Source organism: Saccopteryx bilineata, chromosome 9 (genome assembly GCF_036850765.1).
Source record: "Saccopteryx bilineata isolate mSacBil1 chromosome 9, mSacBil1_pri_phased_curated, whole genome shotgun sequence".
Classification (NCBI taxonomy): domain Eukaryota; kingdom Metazoa; phylum Chordata; class Mammalia; order Chiroptera; family Emballonuridae; genus Saccopteryx; species Saccopteryx bilineata.
The window spans coordinates 82180126-82202169 of NC_089498.1; the positions used below are offsets into that span (position 1 = coordinate 82180126).

General features: G+C 53.4%; 1 protein-coding gene across 9 annotated transcripts in view; it reads left to right on the forward strand.

The window, feature by feature from the left end:
- Nucleotides 1–22044, forward strand: part of ZMIZ1 (zinc finger MIZ-type containing 1) — a 244863-nt gene that overhangs the window by 135804 nt on the left and 87015 nt on the right. For all 9 annotated transcript variants that reach the window (XM_066243553.1, XM_066243544.1, XM_066243545.1 and 6 more), the window contains 2 exons: nucleotides 3449–3562; nucleotides 10684–10789. In XM_066243553.1, the coding sequence (XP_066099650.1) occupies nucleotides 3449–3562; nucleotides 10684–10789 (220 nt within the window). The remainder of the gene's footprint in view (nucleotides 1–3448; nucleotides 3563–10683; nucleotides 10790–22044) is intronic.

The following is a 22044-nucleotide window of genomic DNA, read 5'->3' on the forward strand; positions in this document are numbered from 1 at the left end:
TCTTTTTCCCTTGAGCTATAGACCCGGCAGGGCATATATCAGGCCTCCCCACCAGGCTAACTCCTTGGGGGCAGAGGATGTGCCATATTTATCTTTAAGGCAGCAGTCTAGTATCGTGCCCAGGCCAGGGTGAGACCCAAGCATGCTGAGGAAAAGGGGCAGGGGTGGGCTAATAGATGCATAAGGGAACAAACAAATAGTGGATGGATGGACATAAGGATGGGCAATTAAGTAGGTAGATGGTAGGTAGATGTAGATGATGGACAGATAACTGGATGAATGAATGGATGAGTGGGTGGTTGGATAAATTCCAGATAGATAGGTAGATAGATAGGTTGATGAATGGATGACTGAGTGATGGATAAAGTAGATGGAAGGTTATGAACTGATTCATATTTGGTTGGTTGAATGGGTGCTTGGATGGATGGATCATTTGATTTACAGATGGATTGACAGGAAGATGCATTCATCACTTGGTCTGAGTAGCCATTCCTTGGTCTGGCCCAACAGACTCATTGACCAGTGGATATAGCCTAGGTCTTCTGAGGAACTATGGAGATGGGCAGGCTTTCTGATGGGGGAATGGGGTATTAGTGTCCAGTAAATAGCCACAGCTGGGGAGGCCCCTGCCTATGAAGCAAACCTATGCTCCTACCCCCAGACAAGCAAAGACTTGCCAAGCTTACCCACCCAGTTCTGGCCTATCTGCATGCCCCTGGGGACCTGTTCAGAGCGGCCAGCCTGCTGGCCTGCACCACAGAAGGACCATCTTTTGGACAGTGGACTGCTCCCTGATCGTGTCTGGATAGGCCCAGCCTTGTGCCACCTACAGTTCCAGGGGAGAACAGAGTATTGTTTCCATGACCAAGAAGCTCCTCGAAGAAACCAGAAACCACCCACAGGTCCCAGTATGCAGAGCAGTAGTAGCTTCTACCTGGCCCTCCTCGGTCATGGGGGTGTCATTAGGCATGTAGTTTCCGGACTTTGCAGCAGCCTTGCAAGTTGCCATCACCCATTTTACAGGTGGAGGTTCTGAAGCTTGAGGACACACTGGGGCTGTGAGGCCCAGTGGCTGAGATGGGGTTTGGTCCAGGTCCGTCTTGCTCACTTTGCTACACCCCTCAGTCTCCCTGTGCTCTCAGTCACCTCATCGTGGAATCAGGCAATCAAACACAGAGAAGGGACAGGACTCAGCCAAGGGCGTGGCGCTGCTGAGCAACAACCAAAGAATGCCTACGATTCTTCCTACCCGAGTTGTGCCCAGAGGTGACCACCCAGAGCCCCAGCTGACAGCCACATGAGCTGGCCAGAGTGAAGATGGGGAGGTGGGCTGGCCAGATATAGAAGGCTGGGTGCTAAGGGGCCAGAGCAACACTGGACCCCTGAACCTGGCCTCGGAGGCTGCTTGCGAGCCCAGAGCCTCTGAGGAGGGTGCTGAGGGTGGGGGTGCTGTGGGCAGCTGCTGACCCTGCTAACTGGGTGTGACTCATGTAAATAAATGGAATAACTTAGTTAGCAGAGGAGGGCTGCTGGGCAGGGAACTGGCCGTTTGCTTGGCTTTTCATGTGGAGCCCAGGTGCCACCCTTGGCTTTAGAGGGGACCCAGTTAAAAGAGCCTGTGGTGGCACATTGGACAGAGCGTCGACCTGGAATGCTGAGGTCGCTGGTTGGAAACCCTGGGCTTCCCTGATCAAGGCACATAGGAGAAGCAACAAGCAAGCAATGAACAACTGAAATGAAGTAACTAGGAGTTGATACTTCTTGCTCTACCCCCTCTCTCTCCTCTCTCTTTAGAATAGAATCAGTAAATAAAATCTTTAAAAAATAATAAAAAGCACACAGGGACAGAGGTGAGGGCCCATGGCTGCCCTCTCATGCTTCTCTCTATGGAAGTTCCTCCTGTCTCCCCACACCAAGTGCAGGAGCTCTGCTTTGCGGGAAGGGTGCCGAGTGGAGCCAGGGCTTCGAGTGCTGAGCGCAGCCGAGCTCCCAGGAGAGCCCCTGGGAGAGGCAGGACCAAGCGCAGCCCCGCTGGGTGCGCCATGCGCCGGCCCTTTGCCAGGGCCCCTGTACACTGCATCCTGTGTCATCCACGCCCGGCCCTGTGACGGAGGGCTGTGTCGCCGCCCGCTCGCCCTCCTTCCCTCCTTTCTGCGTCTCCTTGTTTTCCCACGGAGGGAAGATACTCTCATTCATTCCACTTCCTTCTGCCATTTTTAAACCTTGCTTTGCACAAACCCAGTTATAACAACAGTCACTAAACCCTAAGAGAAAGAAACAAACATTCCCACTGCCATCCCATGGTCTGCCACCCCATTTTACAGATGGGGCAACTGAGGTTCAAAGAGGTGAGGGGACGCACCAGCCCAGCAGCTAGTAGGAGATGAAAGCTGGGTGTGACCCCCAGGGCCCCTACCCCACAAAGGCCCCCGCAGCACATTCCACTCCTGCCCCCTTTCTAGAACCTGGCAGCTCTAGACCCCTCTCTGCCGTGGCTCTGAGGCTGACCCTTGCTGCAGGCAGGGCTGCAGTGCCCGGGGCAGCCGCTGTTCCGTGTCTCCTCCAGCCCCTTTGCAGCTGCTTACACCCCAACCCCTGCAGATAGCCACTAAGCTGTCCCACAGAAGGACCCTACCCTCGGTCACACCCAGCACTGGAGTCCCAGCTTCACCCCAACCTGCTTCATGACCCCTGGCTCTGTGCCTAACTCGTCAGTGCACCTGAGAAGCCACGAATAAATGTTAAATAGGGAGGGATGGCCCGGGTCTGAAGCAGGATCTAGAGGCCTTGGCACCAGAATTCCGGTTCTGTTCACTTAGCCCCCCTGCTGGGAGAGGCGTAGGCTCGGGCAGGGACCCCTCCCAACGTTGCCAGCAGCCCCTGAGCTGAGCCACACTGGGTCCAGCAGACCAGAGGTCGATAAGCAACATACACTGGATCACAGTGTGACAATAACCTGGGCACGGTGTGTTCTAGTCTACCTTTCCAGCTGTGGGTGGCCTGGAGGCCTCTGTAGACCCCGCTTCTGCCCTCTTTGGCTGTGGCAGGGTTTGGGCTGAAGCCAGAGGCAGGGTGCAGGGGAGCATGAAGAAAGGGTCCCCAGGGCCGGCCTGTTTGGGCTCAGGAAAAGCCATCCCTCAAGTATGGGAGTCAGACGCCACCCCCTGAACCATGCAGGGTTCGCCTCCTGCACTGCTAGCGTCCAGAGAACACTTTAACAGTGACTATCGTTGCCTCTCTCTCGACGCTGGTTCTCCTATCTTTACAATGGGGCCACGAATCCCCATCCTGCTGGGGACTGGGCTAAGGAGGAGATGCGAAGGGACGTTATATGAAGGGAAGTTGGAGAAAGCTTGAGTCCCCTCCCCATAAGGCGTGGTGTCTTCCCTGCTACCTGTGCTGGCCTCACTCCTGGGACCTCATGCCCTCTCCTCTCCCTCTCACACAGCACTTACAGAACCCTGCCAACTTCCACAATGCCGCCACGGAGCTGCTGGACTGGTGTGGAGACCCAAGAGCCTTCCAGCGGCCCTTCGAGCAGAGCCTGATGGGCTGTTTGACGGTGAGTCCACCCCCTCCCCCACCTGCACACACCCAGAGACGATGCGGGGACCAGCACGCCTGGCCAGTGTAGGGGAGGCCACAGGTGATGGGGGGTGAGACAGGAGAGTCCAGGATGGGAGGGACGCCCTCCGTGCTCATGCTGACATACATACACCACAGGAAACTGGTCTGCTAGGGAGACGTCCCTGTGGAGTACGTGGATTCCCCACATTTGATGAGAAGAACCAGGCCCACTTTGGGGAGTTCCAAGTCTGATGGGCTAGATGTTCCATCAGAAGCAAAGCAGAGAGACCCTTGAAGGGTTTGCAGCCATCTGCCCATCGTTTATTCATTCACTTAGGTAAATATCTGTTGAGCTCTTTTCATGGCCATCCACCCACTTACCCATTCACATAAGCATTTATTGAGCTCCTAGAACATCCATCCACCTGTCTAAATAAACACTGATTGATCCCTCATTTATCATGTACAATCCCCTCTGCTTAGACCTGTGAAACCTATGATGAATAAGCTGAGCCAATTTCCTCTTTAATAGGGGAGACAGGTGTGGAAAGAGATGTCTGAGAAAATCATGTACAAGGTGAAGGCAGCACAGAGAAAGGAAGCACTGACTGCCAGGGAGATGGTCACAGACAACTGAGAGAAGGAGCCACTTAAACATCTCCAGGAGTTTGAGCCATGTGCACCAGCTGCTGAGGCTAGCCAGAGTGTCCTAGGCACCTGGAATGGTATGTGCAAAGGCCCAGATGTACACTGGAATCCAGAGAACTGAGAATGACTCAGCCTGGCAAGGTCTAGGACACAAATTCAGCATAGGCCAGGCCCAGAGCTGGTGGCATGATTTGCCAAGTTTAAGAGCTTACCAGCTGACATGTCAGCCACATGGAAGGAGCTCAAAGCTTGTGAATGTCCCCAGCCACACGACCTGTATCAGTAAGTCTGAGGGCACCTCAGTGGCCAGTGAGGGCGGCTGCTCAGAGGGTGCTGAGTGAGCTTGGAAGGGAATGTGGGTAAGCAGATTGCTGGGGAGCCTGGCTACCCCAAGGCTTGGACAGGAGAGGCCCAGACAGACACCTGGCCAGGCAGAACAATGGGTAAAGTCTGAGTGTACCATGTTTCCTATAAAGCTGCGGACAGGAGGGCAGTGAAAGGCCTGTCCTGGAGCGAAAGGGACAGCAACGATTACATGGCCCATCGTCACCAAACACCACTTCTGCGCCTGACACTGAGCTCGGCCCACTGGACATGCCTTCTGGCTGGATCCTCACACCCACTCTCTACAGCTCGTGCTGTCCCCATCCCCAGTTTATCAGGGAGAAAACAGTCCTGTGACTGTTCCCAGGGTAGCACAGCCGTGAGAAGTGGACCTAGGGCTCAAGCTGAGACACCAGGAGTGGATGCTCCCAGGTGTTAGGGATGCCAGGCAGGGAGACGGCCAGGACCCTCCCTGGCTCCTCCGCTGGGCCAATGCCGACACCATCTGGCCCCCATTGGGAACACTAGGCTGAATCAGGCGGCACCTACATTGCCTAGCCCTCATTGTCCTTCAGCCTACTGGGCTCTCCCTCCCTCCCCAGCTCCCTTAATCCTCTTTGTGGGGATCCTGGTTTGGGCTAAACCCCATGGGCGGAGACAGATGTTACCAGAGGTCTCTGTACTCCCACCCCAGCTGCAGGCAGCCAGAAGTGAGGGAGGAGGTGAGAATCGCCCATAACACATGGCCAGACAGGTTGCTGTGCTTCCCCAGTGCCCTGCCTGCCCTGAGCCTGGACTGGCAGCTGGGCATGAGCTGTGCCCCGGACTTGTCATTCGTCCATTCATTCAATAAACACTCGTCAAGGCCCTGCAGTGGGCCAGGCCTTGTCCTGGGCACCAGGGGAGTGCCGTGAGTGCAGTAGACCTCTCTCAAGCAGCTTGCTTTCCAGGGGAGGCTGACACTAAGCACATAAAGGAGTAAGAACAACACCCCAGGACAGCAGGCAGGGTGGAGGTCAGGAAAAGTCTTCTGAGGAGGTGACCCTCAGCTGAGAACTGAATGGCAAGGAGTCAGCCAAGGACGAGAGGGAGGAGACTTTCAGGCAGAGGGAACGGCGAGTTTACAGACCCCTAGGCTTGATTTGTTCCAGAGACAGCACCAGGAAGGAGAGCAGAGGGGAGATGAGGCTGAGGAGGAAAGCCAAACGCAGTTAGCACTGGGCCTGAGGCCAAGCGAGCAGAGTTTGGATGTTTGAAGGACGATGGGAAGTCCTTGAAAGGTCTTGAGCAGATGAGTGATGGGATCTGATTTATATGCGGATAGGAGCTCTGAAGAGGAGCATCCTTAGAGGGTAAGATGAAGGGATTGTGGTGGACTTCCTGGAGGAGGAAGTCCAGGGAGGACCCTGTAGTATCTGGCTGAATGGGGGGTGGCTGTGGCTTCCCAGGCGGGGGAAAGTGTGGCCCCAAGCACCGTGCTAGCCTTTCTGGGCCTTCCTCATTGCACCCCAGCTTACGGCATGCACGCAGTTGAACAGCCAGCTCTGCCCCACCCGTCCTGCTGCTCATTCAGAAAAGGGCCCTTGGCTCACTGACCACAGCTGCAGAAGCCTGAGTCTGGCTGTCCCTTGGAGCTCATTACAACCAGTAGCAGAAAAAGGTGAGGTAGAGGTTCATAGAAGACACCACTGTCCCCTTTTATCCTACGCAGACCCTTCAAGGTAGGCAGAGAGGGGACCATCACCCTGTTTTACAAACAAGCAGAGGGGGAGCAGCTTGCTGTAGTCCCGGGCTGGCACTGCCAACCAGGGCCCAGGAGCCCCAGGGCCATGCTTAACCTCCCAGCCCCCCAGGCATCCTTAGTCCCTGCCCTGCCCATGGAGTGGGGTGGGCTGGGGAGGTCAGAGATCCCAAGGGGCCTAGCAGGCAAAGCTGTCAAGCCCCACCATATACGAACGAGCACGCTGCCCCACCCCAGTGCCGCCTGAGCTTTCCAGGTTGCCGCAGTCCCCTGGGCGACTTCGGGAGCAAATTCCTCTGACCTGGCTTACTTGGAGGATATCAGTTAAAAACCACTTAGCCTCGGGCAGAAAATGGACACATTTGTGCCATGCCGCTCTTAGCAGCTCAGGCACAATTCAAGTATTCAAGCGAGAGACTCTGGGCCCTGCGCCGGGCCCTGGGGAGGAGAGCCCGTTGGGCCCCTGCCCCACCTCCCCTTCACACCCTCTGGTCCCAGGATGCAGAAGTGCCGGAGCCTGAGGCATCACTTCCTCCTGAGGACCAGGCTTTTCCTGATGGTGCTGGCCGCTCACACCCCGCCCCTACCCCCTCTCTTAACAGCAGGGCTGAGATTCCTCTCTGGGTGTCCCCTCACAGTCAAGCCTCTGGACTTGCTCCTTCTTCCTCCTGTTAGAAGGCTCAGGTGGCCAGAGCACAGGAGAGGGGAGGCAGGTAGGAGGTGGAGGAGGAAATGGACCAGTTAGCCCGTCAACAGGGGCCTCACCTCTCCAGTGAGGAATTCCCCTCGGCCTCCGAGCCTTCACTGCCCGATCCCTGGGCGTATGTCCACAGACAGCAGTCGCTGAGCTGTGTACCCAGTCCTGACTGTCACCTCTGGACACTGAGGCCCAGAGAGGTTAAGTCACTTGAGTGAGGTAGTGACAGCTCAAAAGTGGCGGAACCAGAACCTAGTCTCGTGCCTGACTCCAAAGCGGCAGCGGCGGCAGGCCAAATACCAGCTCAGCCCTGTGCTGAGAATGGTAGCAAAGTGGGAGATGAGGGCTGTCCTGAGGGTGAAGGTACAACCATGAGACAGAACGGGACACATGGCACAGTCAGAGCCCATTGCACACCACCCTGGAAATGGAGGACATCCCCAAACGTTTATAAGAGAGTAACTGAGGATCAGAGAGGTTAACTAACTGGGCCTTAGGTTGCACAGTATAGGGTGGAGCAGGATTGGAGCCCAGGTCCAGCATTTCTCCGGCTCCCCTGGCTGTCAGAGTCAGAAAGGGCTGTGGTCTAGCCCCCACCAGAAGAAGAAACCCCTCCTCTGACATCTCCCAGACAGTCTTCCCTACTTCCTGGCCAGCAGGCTCACTACTTTTCAAAGCAACACACTTCCTTTGTGGGATTAACGTATTTACCATGAGTCCTTGAGCATACCTGCTCTCTCAAGTCTGGGCTTCGGTTTCCCTCTCTGTGGCATGAATGGCTGATTTCCTGACTTGTAGGTTTCTCCCACCCCACCCGGGGCACCAGGGTCTAGGCCTCAGCCAGCCCTAGGAGCACGGCTGGGCTGGGCCCAGCTGCCTGGGCCTGGGCTGCCAGCAGAGGGCAGCAGCGCGGAGGCTGCCCACCACCTGCCGCTGTGGAGGAGGGGTCTCACTACCCCCCAGGACCCTCACTGAGGGTACTGCCCATTTCAGTGGGAGCAGGCCTCTCTGAAACACAGCGTTTCCTCAGCTGAGCCCACCCCATAGGGATTCTCCAGGGTCCTCCAGCTGGGCCAGAGGAGCCAGGGCTGTACCTGAAGCACTCTAGGGTCACAGGGTCCAGCTTAGCCCACTTGGCCACACCTGTGTTGTGTGACCTTCAGCAAGGTCCTGCCTTCTCTGGGCTTCTGCTTCCTTGTCTGTGGAAGAAGGCTGTTGGAGCCAGGGGCCCTTATAAACGCTGGGGCTCAGGGGACGTGGGGACAGACACTCCCTTCTCTTCTGAAGGGACAGCCCAGGCCTGCAGGACAGCCCTGTACCAGCACCAGGCCCCTCTTTCCAGCTTTTTATTTTTAAACCGGAGCAACAGGATTAGCCAGTATTGGCCAAACAGTCTGTGGAACCTTTGCCTTCCTGCCCTCAACCTAGGGCCTGAGGGTTCTCCACACAGGTTGGGAGTTATGGCCTTAACCCTTTGTGGTCTGAAAAAGAGGTCTTCCCGCGGAAAGAGCCCAGAACTCATTGCCTGGCTGCCTGGGGTCACATTCCTGCCCTCTCATGGACAGACTTTGTAACCTTGGGCTGTCATTCATTCTCAGTTTCCTCATCTGTAAAACAGTAGTAATAACACCCCCTCGTGGAGCTGTAGTAAGAATTTAGAGCTTCCCTGCTTACAAAACATTCACTCAGCCCTCAGTACCTGACACAACTTGCTTACTACACTATGGCTCGTGTTGATGTCTCTCACAAACATCAGCCTCGCCGATGCACCCGTTCAGACGAATTTTCTATGCAGACTGTCTGTGCTCCCTTTTATTCACCCCAAGTCCCTCCTACCAAAGACAGAGGGTACCATTACCAACTGTCAGCTAAAAAGACCTTTCCAGAGCCCTTCTCCCCATTCCAGGGAGCGGCTGTCAGCAGACGCATCTGTCTGCCAGAAAAAGTTAGGGGCCTTTGTTCTTTGGCCTGAAGACGGAGACTGACAGTGAGGACACCCTCACCCTGGGGTACCCAGGGACTCTGCAATGTGGTGGGTGTGGGAGGTTGGGGGGGGTAGGAACCACAGTACAGGGGCAAATAGAGCCGGTGGGAAGGAGGCCTGGGGGAACAGAAGACTTCTGCGTCAGGGGCTTCTGTTTGTAGCAGAGATGCTGAGCAGACAGTTTCACCTGAGAAAGTCATTTCTCCACATTGCACAGGGGGTTCCCAGGAGATGGGAGGTTGGTACACAGGGCTCCGTTCCAAGAGACTCTGGTGGTCCTAGGAAGGGGGCCCACTGGCCCTCTGTGATTCACCACGAACACTTTCCAGGCCGCAAGTGTCTCTCTTTCTTAAATGAAAGGGTCAAACTAGATTCGTGCTTTCCTCACCCTTTTTAGCCCTAGAGCCCTAGAATGAACCCCTGTATATAAAGCAGATTATGGGGAACTGTTCTAATGGCTACAGGGGCCAGACCCAACCCCATGCCACCCCGAGGTCTACTGAGGACCACCGGTGCGTCTGGAGCAGGTGGTCTCCAGGGCCCTGCTGGCGACCTCTTCCCTTTCTCAGGGGAGTGAGCCCTTCGTCTGGGAGCACTCCTTCCCAGTCAGCCATAGCCACCCCAGCTGCTTCCTGAAATGACTCCATTTTCCAAGGTCCTTCCTTCTTAATAAGGAAACCTCATTAGCCTGCTGTTAATGAGGAAGGCGGGCAGGAGGGAGCAGAGCCAGCAGTCATGGGACACCTGGGCGTGGACGGGGCGGAGTGAAGGCTGACGGGCACGAACCTACGGAGCCATCCGTGGGGCCCCAGGAGCACTCCACCCCACACTGCTCCCCCGGCACTGCCAGCCCTCCCGGGCCCTTGCTTTGCCCTCTTCGAGCCCATACTGCTCAAGGGAGATGAGTGGGACCTCCAGGCTCCAGAGACACAACTATTAGCTAACAGTCGCCGACGCTCTTATAGAAGCCCCCTGCGTGCCGAGGTGGTGCTTGGCAGTGGAGACAGACCAAGCGTGAGAGTCCGGCAGTTCCTAGGCTGGGGTCTGAGAGGCTGCGAGGGCTCTTGGCCTGGCGCTGAGCGATGCGGGGTTAGGCGTGTCCAGGGGAGCAGCCTGAGCAGTTGGCCAACTTCAAGCTGAAGCTCATGGGAGCCGTGTGTCCTGAGTTGGTGTCTCCTTGTGCACAGATTTGGACTCGGGGAGGGCTGGTGCTCTGGGTGGGGACCTTGCTCGGAGCAGTGAGGATACATGTGTCCTGCGATGGTGGGTGCAGGAGATCTGTGCCGGACAGCAGAGAGGTGGTGGGCACAGGACACTTCCTGGGGCCGAGACTCGGAAGGGAGCCTGAAGACCTGCACTGGGGGAGCAGAGGCCCAGGTCTGGGGTGTCCGGGACCCCACATGCAGCATCCCCACCCAACTGCTAGGATGTGGCTAGATTTGAGCTCTTGAAAGCTCTAGGGCTTGGGCTTTGGGATCAGGCCCGCCACCAGACAGGAAACTCCTGAGAGCAGAGGCTGGGATCCTAGGGTCTGGTATGGAAGAGGAGATTGTCTGTGTTTGTTGAGTGACTGAACAGGCACAGTTTGAGTCCCACCTCCGCCTGATCTTGGGGACCTTCTTTAGCCGCCTCACACGTAAAATAGGCACGCCTGCTCTCTGGGCTCAGAGGCCTGGTGCAGGCCGTGACTCACCCCTGCCTTTCCTCCCCACTTGCTGGCAGGTGGTCAGTCGGGTGGCAGCTCAACAAGGGTTTGACCTGGACCTTGGCTACAGACTGCTGGCTGTGTGTGCCGCGAACCGAGACAAGTTCACTCCGAAGTCTGCCGGTAGGTGACCACTGGGGCTCCACAGATATCGTCGGGAGGCGGGGAAGGAACGGGCTCTATCCCAGGGCTGTGTGCCACCCTGTTGGCTGGTATCTGGGTTTGTCCAGGTGTGGTGTGGACCTCCAAGAGGAGCAGCTCCCCCACTGGACTTCAGGGCCCGTGTGGGGCTTGTCCCTCATCTTGGGAAGTTTCTTACCTTCAGCAATCCGGGGCCAGCAAGTGGTCCAAGCACACCATACCCCAACAACAAGCTATTGGGAGCCAGGCATGGTCTCATTTCATCACCACAGTGACCCCTGGACATAAGCCCTGTGATCATTCCCATTTTATAGATGAAGAAACTGAGGCTTAGAGAAGCTAAGAGACTTCCCCTGGTCACAGAGCTGGGGTTTAAGCCCAGGCCTATACCCAAAGTCAGCATTCTTAACTCTGGCACTTCACTGTATTCATTCAAAATGTTTTATTTAAAATAAAACACAAATTAAAATAAAACAAATCAGCACATTCAGGATTCTAACAGCCTGCTCTCTGCACAGTATTTTTTATTGCAACTTTGTCATCGAGTGGGACCCCATGACCCCCATTAAACAGAGGCCATGGAAGGAGCCAGGCAGCCTTGTGTCTGAGGGCGTTAAGCTCACTAGATGGATAGAGGCAAACATTCCTCACCGTCCTCGCTGCTGAAGCAGGGCTGCAACGTAAGCTTTAAAATCTCCAACAGACCTGTCACAACCCAGCCCTGTCACTTGCTAAGTGTGTAGTCTCTGAGCTTCAGTTTATATCCCCAGGAAGATAGGAATGACAATATGGCCGACCTTGCAGGGGTCACCATAAGCTCTAGAAATACGGATAGTGCCAAGCACCATGTCTGGATGTGGTTAACACTCTTACCAAGTCAGAGCAATTCACTGAAAAAGAAAAAAATCAATTATTTCTCCTGCACAGCAATAAAACAGACATTTTCTCTGAATCCGCCAATCAGTCCTTTGGAGTATATATAGGAAGAGCTGTAATGAAAACAGTTAAAGGACATCTCACGGTGTGTTTTCCTAAATTCTAATCTCTTGAATGCAGGTGTGGACGCCCTCCCATGTTTGCTGACAGTCTGGGTACAGGGGTTGGGAGAGGCTTCTGAAAGGCGGGTCAGGTCTCATTAGCCAGTAGCTACTGTGGGGTCTTTGACGCGCCAGGCTGGGTTGAGATATTGCTATCATATTGAACTGCTTGCCAGAACACGGTCTTGGAATCTCGTAATTGGTATCTATTCCTGATGGAATCGGCAGTTTTTTATTTTTTTATTTTTTTCGATTTTATTTATTCATTTTTATTGGAGAGAGAGAGAGAGGAAAGAGTTAGAGAGACAGGAGGAGGAGCAGGAAGCATCAACTCCCATATGTGTCTTGACCAGGCAAGCCCGGGGTTTCAAACCGGCAACCTCAGCATTTCAGGTCAACGCTTTATCCACTGTGCCACCATAGGTCAGGTGGAATCGGCAGTTTTAATAATAACTTAAGTAAGTACAATTCTGACAAGAGAAAAATTGCTACTTATCCAAGAAACATATACATCCCTGTCTCTGGTAAGCACCTGCTATGTGCAAGTACCTGGCCAGGGCTAGGTTACAAGGAGAAATAAAACAGTCATGGTCCCACCTTGGGAAACTTGCAGTCTGGAGCAGGGGTGGACAGACTTTCTGTAAAGGGCCTGATAATGAATAGTTTAGGCCTTGCAGCCCATACGAAAGAAACCATAGGCAATACATAAATAAATGAGTGTAGCTGGTTCCGATGAAACGTTTTCCATGAAAGCAGGTATATGCTCTTGTTTCTTAACCTCTGATCAAATAATCACAAGTATATGTGTGTGTGTAAATTAAGCAGCAGTAATGCCATGAAAGAGAATGCAGGGATGACATGAGACCACTCGGGGGTTGGGAAGGGCTGAGTAAGAATTGAATTGGTGAAGAAAAGGAGAAAGAGCTTCTTCCCAGGTTACGAGAACAACCTGAGCAAAGGCCCAGAGGTAGAAGGGAAGCATGGCTTTTGGCAGAACTAAAAGAAAGGTAGTGGCCCTAGAGCCCAGAAGCAGAAGTCAGCAGCAGTTAGACACACAGGACCTGTCTTGAGGGTTGTGTCTTTGTCCTAAAAGTAATAAGAACATGGCTAAATTCTCATTTTGCAAAGATTGTTCTGGATACAGAAGAGAACAGATTGTAGGGTGTGGAGGGAGGGGCAATGTGGATGCAGGGAGCTGGTTGGCAGATTGCTGAGGACATTAGGATGAGGATGCTGGTGGCTGGACCAGGAAGGTTCCACTTCCTGTGGAGCTGAGTGGAGACAAAAGAGGAATGTAAAGGGTAGGTAAGAACAAAACCAAGACAGGAAAGCATGGCCAGAGGGTTAAGAGGAAAACAGGAGCAGGGGCTCTCCCAGAAGCCCCAGCTATCCCCCATGGGGGCGAGGCACAGGTCCCGTGGGGCTCCTCCCTCGTGGGTCTCTTACGCCCCTGCCTCTCCGTGCTGGGTGCTCTCCCATATCTTGCTGCAGTACTCAGCTCTGTGAGACACGGGGGGGTTATCTACATTTATGGATGGGGAAATTGAAGCTCAGAGAAGTCTTGTGACTTGCCTGCTGACATAAAGCTACCCCCGCACTCTTTCCCCAAGGCTCTGGGGGTGCATGACCTGCCATAACCCACCGCTGGGTACAGCTGTGGGGTTCCGCATGGCCTGAACTGACCACAACTGGGCTTGCCCAAGCCTCTCTCAGTCAGCCCTCTGCAATTCTAGAACATTCTCTGTCCTCAGACCTCTCTCCCATCCTGTCTGACTGGCTTGCGCAATTTCTACCCTCCCAGTCTCCCTCTCCTTTCTCTCTGAGGGTCCCTGATGTCATATGTCTCTGTCATATGACATCAGGGTCCTTCCCTTCCATGCTGCTTCTAAGACTTTCTGCTTGGTGGTGGGAGCATGCCTGTCTGCGTGTGTGGTGGTGAGTGTCTGTGGGGGATGTGATGGGGCTGTGTGCATGTCCGTGTGTGTTTCTGTGTTTGTGTGTGTGCATGTTTTTCCTTCTCTCCTGCCGGCCTCCCCTGCCCCATCACTGGCTCCATCTCTGTCTGTCTCTCTGTCAGGAGGCCAGGCTGGGGCCAGATGAGGGCCGGCGGGATGAGATCATGCAGTGAGGAGTGTTGCTTTGTCAGGAGAGATGGCAGCGAGCTGGGCTGGGCTATGCTCTCCAGCATTGGTGGGCTCTGGAACAGAAGCTCAGGCCTGGGGGCAGTGCTCTTCGGTGTGTGTGTGTGTGTGTGTGTGAGAGAGAGAGAGAGAGAGAGAGAGAGAGAGAGAGAGAGAGCGCGCGCAGAGAGCGCACAGCAGACACTGCAGCAAACCGCCAAGTCAGCCGTCTCCACGTGGGCCCCTCCGATACCCAGCCCCCAGCTCTTTGTTCTGTGCAGCCTTTAGCCTGGTGCTCGCACACGGGAGCACACGCACGTGCGGCAGGCCGGAGCCTCCTCACTGGGAAGGTCCTTGGGGGCCAAGCCTCTCTTCCTCTGCCTCAGTACGGAAGGTCACCTGCCTTGTCACCCAGGACCACAGCATGCCCTCCTGCCCCCTCTGCCACTGTGTGCCAGCCCACAGCAACTTGGCAGGCAGCACTGAAATGTCAGCCTCCTCAGCACGGATCAGGAGGCTACATGGGCGCCAAGTACCAGGCAGTCGCCATATCCAAGGTCCCCAAGAGCCCGGTGCATGCCTCAGCTACTGTCCAAGCTTAAATGGCTCTGTGTCCCCTCAGCTGACCCCTGTAAGCAGTCCAGTGACATGTTAAAATAATAGAGAAGGCAGGACAGGGTGCCTGGGGCCTGTCCTCATGCCTTCCCTGTCCCCTGAGGCAGGTCAGTGATGACTCTGTGCTCCCATCTGGGCGATGAGGGGCATGGGGCTGTTGGCAGAGTGGAGAGAGCAGCAGGTATGAGAGGAACCAGGGTGTCCCAGGGACATCCTGGAGGAGGTGGCCTGGAGAAGGGACAAGAGAACTCGGAAAAGAGATCAGGGCTGACAGAGGCAGCCCCTGAAACTTCTCAGGACAGGGAGACCAGCCTTTCTTACTGACGAGTGGAGAAGGTGGTTGTCAATCACCCACCCATGGGCTGGATGTGGCCCTTAGACATCTGAGGTCTGACTACTTGCTGGTTTTTAAAAATGCAGATTAGTTGCCAATGTTTGCTCTTTGGGAGACTACACTGTCAAGTCACATGCCTGGCATCTTTTCAGTGGGAACCTCAAACCCACGACTGACCGGGTGGCGGCTGACCCCTCAGACGAGTGCTGTGCTCTTCTCATTGTCTCACACCGGAACGCTTCCCACAGTTGGAAACGGCCCGGGCCTGGTGGACACGTGCGTTTTTTACCTCTATTCTAAGCACACCCTCACATCCCAACACAGCAGCCTGAGCCCCAGGACCAGGAGTGGAAGCCTAAAAAGAGTAGGTTATTTGCTTTTTGTTGACCGACATCTGCTTGGTCTGATTCCTCTGATGTGCTGACAGCCGACGCTAGGAAGGGAATGGAGACATGCCCTGGGCCCCTGACCAGCCGGGTAGGCAAAGAATCAGGCCCCCACCTTGCTCCTCCCGGGAGGGCTCCACAGGAGGGGCTCAGGAAGGGCTCTGCCTTCTCTGGAGCCCTCAGCCCCCACCCCAGGGGGTCAGCCAGACCCTGACCCTGGGCCCTGTGGCAAGTGCCCCACCTCCACCAGAAGCTCATAAACTGTTTCCTTCTGTCTTTGAAAACAGTCTGCTTGCTCCCAGGTGGCTGAATGGGGGCCTTCAGACCCCCACAGATATGGAGACATTCCTGGCCTCTCCTATCTCTACCTTTCCACATCCCCTCTGTGGCCTCTCTCTGCCCCCCTCTGTCTCTGCCCACCTCCCAGCACACTGCCAGCCGCCTTCCATCACCATCACTGGGGAGGACAAATGGCCTTATTCAGGGACACCCTGCCAGATCTATCTCTCTAAGACAAAGCTATGCGCAGCTCTGTGTGAAAAACGGCTTGCGGCAGCCCAGTGAGCTGGTGGGATTGGTGGGTGCAAATTGCAGGGGATTTGTTAATGCCTGACGGCTGCCTCAGAGACAGTGGGCAGGCAGGCCCTCCCTTGCCCTTGAAATGCCAGACCGCCTGGTCAGGCGCCTTGTCAAGGCCAGGGACAGACTTCCTCCTGCACACCAGCCCCCACCCCTTCATGTGAGCTCAGCAGAGCTGGGATGTGGGGGAGGGACTGCCTTCCTTCCTCCTGCCTTGGCCTCCGCACTGCAGGTCAGGTCCTGCTCAGGAAAGGACTCTGGATTTCATCATCAAGCCCCTGGGAACTGACTCACGGTCAGCCCTGTCTAATGAACGAAACCTGTTCACACACTTGCCTCCTGCCAATTCAGTACTTTTGGAGAGGCCACTGGGCCTTTTAAAAGCATGCCCATTTTATAGAGTAGGAAACTGAGTCTCCAACAGGGAAGATATAGACCCAGGTTACGTGACTTCTGGGCTGGAAGCAGGACTTGGACCTCCAGGCGGCAGGATCTGGAACACAGGGCTGTCCCAGATCTGAGTGAGCAGGTGGTGTGGGCAGTCCTGTAACCCCTGGCTCCTGCCCCTCCCCCAGCTTCCTAAGGGTGAGGCCTGGGATCCCATGGCCTTGCTTTGCTCTTGGAGAAAAAGAACCGTGGGGAGGAGCCACGTGACAGAGGGTTGGTGGACACATCATTCCCAGGCTAAGGAATTGGGGGGAGGGGTGGCTGTGATGGTCCCTAGGGTGTCTGGCATGAGCAGTGTGGAAGGAACACTGCCACGGAAGAGTGGGAGAGGGAATATTTGCAAATAGCTTCAAGGCCCCGGGAATGGGAACTGAGTAAGTCAGTGGTCACCCACAGCTACTGAAAACGAGGTCCCCCAAGAATTATTACTGTATGTGGAAATGCTTTTGATGTTAATTTTTTTAGAAGTGTAGCAAAATGGTGTATGTTCATTATGACCTCAATGAGGTAGAAAACCATATAAAACATGTATTTATTTAGGCACAGAAAACAGGGAATGTACCATAATGTCAACTCATAAATAATGAATCTGTCTAGGTCGGGGGGTGGGGTGGGGGTGACTTTATTCCCACATTTTCTTCGAGGAGCACAGCTTCTGTTTTTAAGCAGAAGCAGCGAAGGTCGTTGTGGGTTCATTGGAGCTTGGCTGGAGCAGGCAAGGGTGGGGTGAGACAAGAGCGCCCTTGTCTCGGGGCTGCTCGGCAGTTCCCCGCGCAGCCCTCCGTTTCCCGAGGCCCCAGGGGCAGGCCTCTGCTTGTGGGGAGGCTCCTCTTCCTGTCTCCTTGTCTTCTGAAGGATTAGCTCATCGCTGGCTCCCCCACACAGCCAAGCTGTGCAGGGACATTACTACCCGGGTCCAGTGAGTGGATATCTGCTTTCCAGGCCTCTCCAAGATGAGAATGGCATCAGCTCGTGGCAGTGGTGCCTGGGGCCGGGACCCTGGCAGATGGCACAGAGCCCTCGGGGGGGAGGGGCTACTTCTCTTATCTGGACCTTGGGATTCCTCGCCCTGGACACGTGACTGAGACAGGGAGGCTCTCAATGAGACATGTGGTAGGGAGAGGCCAGAACAGAAGAGCCTCAGAGAAATGATGTGTCTGAGTTTAGCCTCCACCAGATGCAGACCCTGCAATGAAGATTCCAGTGCAGTGGTTTATTTAGGAGAATCCCAGAAAACACAGGGAGAGAAGCAGGGAAATGAGACAGGGGAGGGAAGGTGGTTGATGAAAACTGTTGTTAAACGCGTTACCTTCTGTGGGCACCTGCAGGATCTGGGAGACTGAGTAGAACGTGTCCTCCTCCGTCAGCCTGAGAGGCAAGGGCAAGGAGTATTTACTCCAGCATCTGGCATCCAGTGTTGGTTGAGGGCTGCTTGGGGCCTGCGCGGATGCACTCGTTGCACTCACCTCAGCTAAGACGCCTGCACAGTCACAGCACGCACTGTGAACAGGGAGCACGCATGCGCTTCCTCAGTGCAGCAGCGGCGCTCCCCCAGCGTCGGTCACAGCACACACTGTGAACAGGGAGCACGCATGCGCTTCCTCAGTGCAGCAGCGGCGCTCCCCCAGCGTCGGTCACAGCACACACTGTGAACAGGGAGCACGCATGCGCTTCCTCAGTGCAGCAGCGGGCGCTCCCCCAGCGTCGGTCACTTGCATCCTGTCCTGTCACCCAGCCACCTTCCCGGCCCATCATGTTATGATCATATTCTTCCTATTGTTTCTCACTCGTTTTGAATTCAAAATAGAAATTTCAAAAGGAAACTACAGCCTGACCAGGCAGTGGCGCAGTGGATAGAGCGTCAGACTGGGATGCTGAGGACCCAGGTTCAAGACCCGGAGGTCGCCAGCTTGAGCGCTGGCTCATCTGGTTTGAGCAAAGCTCACCAGCTTAGGTCCAAGGTCGCTGGCTCGAGCAAGGGATCACTCAGTCTGCTGTAGCCTCCCCCCCCCCCCCCCCCCCCCCCGTCAAGGCACATATGAGAAATCAATCAATGAACAACTAAGGAGCCGCAACGAAGAATTGATGTTTCTCATCTCTCCGTTCCTGTCTGCCTGTCCCTATCTGTCCCTCTCTCTGACTCTCTCTGTCTCTGCCACAAAAAAAAAAAAAAGGAAATTATATATCTTATATTGCTACCATATCTGGCAGACCAGTCCCCCTTGTCACTTTTAGAAACTGTCACAATAAAGACAATAACGACCTCCCTGTGTCGGGCTTAGCTGCAGGTACCTGTCCCACAGCTAGAGCCTGGGCCAGCTCTCTGCCAGTTAAACAGGGAGACGGGGCTTTCAGAACCAAGACTCCTCATTGAAAGAGCAACATCCCAGACGTGGGAAGAGAGCTGACGTGGCAGTGGCTTTCTCACTGGGTCGCATGACCACCCAAGCCATCTCGGGGGCCACATCCTTTAGCCCACACTTGAGGGTGCCTCACTCAAAGAGGACACAACTGGTGAGGCCAGGAGGGCCTGGGTGCCACCTTTCGCCTCCTTCTCCCCTGGTCTGGCCTTGTCCTGCCCACATCAGTTTCTTCTAGAGTCCAATGCATCCACACCATTTCTCTGCTTTCCCAGCAACAGGAACATGATGAGGTTACGGGTGTGAGAATGCCTCTTAAAATGAAAAAAAAAATTAAAAAGGAATTTTCAGGACAAGGAATGATCAGCATCTTGTGCCAGACCCCCTCTACACCGAACAGAGGGGCTGCAGATGTGTATAGATGCACCGTGCATCCCTACTCTCGGGGTTTGAATCAGTGCTCCCATTCTGTAAGGGAGAAATGACAGTCATCCTGCACACAACACAGCCATTTACACAGTTCCTTGTCCAGTCTCTTAGGGGACCCCCAAGGCAGGCTGTTTCCCATTTAAAGAGGAGGAGACTGAGGCTCTGAGGAGTGGGGAGGTGGCCCTGGCAGGGGCAGAAGTGGGACCAGAACTCTGGCTTTTCCTGCTTCTCTGCAAGTGGCCCCCGAGAAGCTGATAACCTCAAGGGAGATGCAGGACCACAGGGTTAGTGCCCCACAGGCACTTAGGTTGTCACCCTGCAGCCTCAGTGCTGCCTTCAGCCACCCAGCCCAAAGGTGCACCCAGGACAGAGGTCCTGCCAGAACAGTCCCCTCCAGCCCAGGGTGCCTTCAAGATGCCATGGCTGCCCCAGAGAAGATAATAAAGCCCTCAGCAGCAGTTAATTCTGCAGAGCAAAAAGCCAGGTAAGAGGATTAAGAAAGCCAGAGTTTTGGTTTTAAGATGGAGCTTAGCATTCTCACCTCCAGAGGAGAGATTTCATGGGATTCGAGAGCGTGAGAGTGACATGGACCAGGGGCTTGGCAGAAAGTGGGTGAGGTGGTTCTGGAACTTTTTAAGCAAGCATTGTAAGCCACAGCCTTGTAAATTCCTTCTGGGTTAGACAGACAGGAATTAACGAGGGTGCAGGTATCATCAGTCTTGCCTATTTAGATTTACAGGGCCAGGGCATCTGGATTAGGGAAAAATCTGATGATGATAGCAAAGATTTGATCAGCATTTTCTCAGTACCAGGCACTGTGTGGAGCATCTGCGAACTCGTTTATTTTGTGTGGTGATCCCAGACCCATGTCTCCCCCTTTCACAGATGAGGAAACCAGTGTTTAGGAAGACTGAATACTTTGATCAAGGCTGCTTGGCTACAGAGCCAGAACTGTGATTCAAACAAGAATATCTGACTCTGAAGCTGTAAACTGTCCCTGAATGAGCAGGTTGAAATGAATTCCTGGGGAAGGCATGTTAGAGGCTCAAGAGAGCTTGTCACGATCACCTGACTCGCTTGCAGGTGGATATTAAAGACAGCATTTGACAATGATTTGTCCTTGTTGGTAGGTTAGACACCCACTCATCTTTGAGCTTGTTCAGTCCACACAGTCCCATGGATAGTGAGAAGCAGGGCCTGGCACAAAGTAAGCACTCAGCACCTGTCAGCTGTTACTGCCACAATTCCTTGGTTTGCCCCAATTTTAAATATATTTCCCAGAAACCATTCAGCTAGTTCACAGAGAGGAATAGTAATTAAAAGCATGGACTCTGGAGCAGCTTGCCCAGGTGTGAATCCCAACCAGCCCTCCACTTGACAGCTGCGTGACCTTGGAAAAGTCACCTAATGTCTCTCCCGCGATGACTTCATTTCGTAAAAGCTGATAATAATAATGCCTGCATTACAGGCGTAAGTGATTTGATGTATATACAAGCTTAGAATAAGGCTTGGTATATAGTATGTTCTATAGACATGTTAGCAATCTAATTCTGACTTGTTGGCATTCAGACTTCCTTAAGATGCCTGTCATATATGCCTGTCAAATATGCCTAATGCTGTGTCATGTTTGGGGTTTGGAAAATAGGGAACCTGTGTGTGGAGATAGGGCCAATGTAAATTTTAGCCACATTCACTATTCACTTCCAGGTGAGGAGGAGATGAGTGAGATCCTATTAGCTCAGGGCAGAAACTGGCCCCTTCCTGAGGCTCCAGGGCCAGAAGCCCAAGGCTATCTGCAAGACAGCAGAGGCTCACATGGGATGAAGAGCACATCTCCTTTCCCCCAACAAAAGGAGGCATGAGGCCTGAAGGAGTGGAGAGTAGAGAGCTGAGGAGGCTGGACAGGGTGAGCAGCATTCTGTCTGTGCCTGGGGCTGGGAAAGTTTGAGGGTCTCTGTCTCATCAAGCCTCCCAGCAACCCTTTCCAAAATCCTTTCAAGAGAAAGTAATGTTTAGAGTGCTGTCTGTGAGTTCCTTCTTCATGCGAGGCACTGTGTGGATATGTTATGAACATCAGCACTGATACAATGGCTCAACCCATTTTATAGACTAGTCCAGCGGTTCTCAAACTTTTTGAAGTTGGGGCACATTTAAAATAATTGTAGGCGCACTATATTCAAATTTCTGAGAAATATGTTATAATAATTAAGTCAAATATTAAAGAAAAAATATAAAGTCCAAGCGTGCTTTTATGGTAATTAAACAAAATAAATATGACAAAATTAAATTTATTCTGACATTAAAAAACATTTTTATGTTACATTTTTTTGTTATGCTTTTTAGAATTAGTAAAAAAGGGGTTAAAAAATAAAAAAAATGACAAAAATGTTATCTTTTTATATAGATAGATACATTCTTAGTAAGATTTAGTAAACTCAGCAGGTCTCAGCATGAATGTGTTGAGTGTTTTATTCTTGTGTTTATGAGAAACATGAGCCTGATGTGCCCTAGCGATTTCTTCAATGTTTAGGCATATATTTGAAAGGCAAACTCTCATTTCCTTTTCAATACATTGAAGAATTCCTCTCTTTTTACTCTTAGTTGTATTGAGGGTAGAAAATCCTAATTCACATAAATAGGATGTTGAAAATTATAGTAAAATATTCAAAGCTTTTTTTAGATATTGCCACATATTCTTCTGTTATAGAAATCCAAAAGACTTCAAGAGACAATTCCTTATGTTTAATCATCAATCCAAAACCCCCACCATACATATCATCTTAACTTTACACCAAACAAAGGATAGAAGAAACTTGCCTTCAGTCTTTCTGGGGAACATGGAGGGTAGTGTAAACAATCCAGCACCACAGCTTAACAGCCTTTTGCAACTGAATCAGGCAAGTGAGGTGGGGGGTTGGGCAGACTGTCAG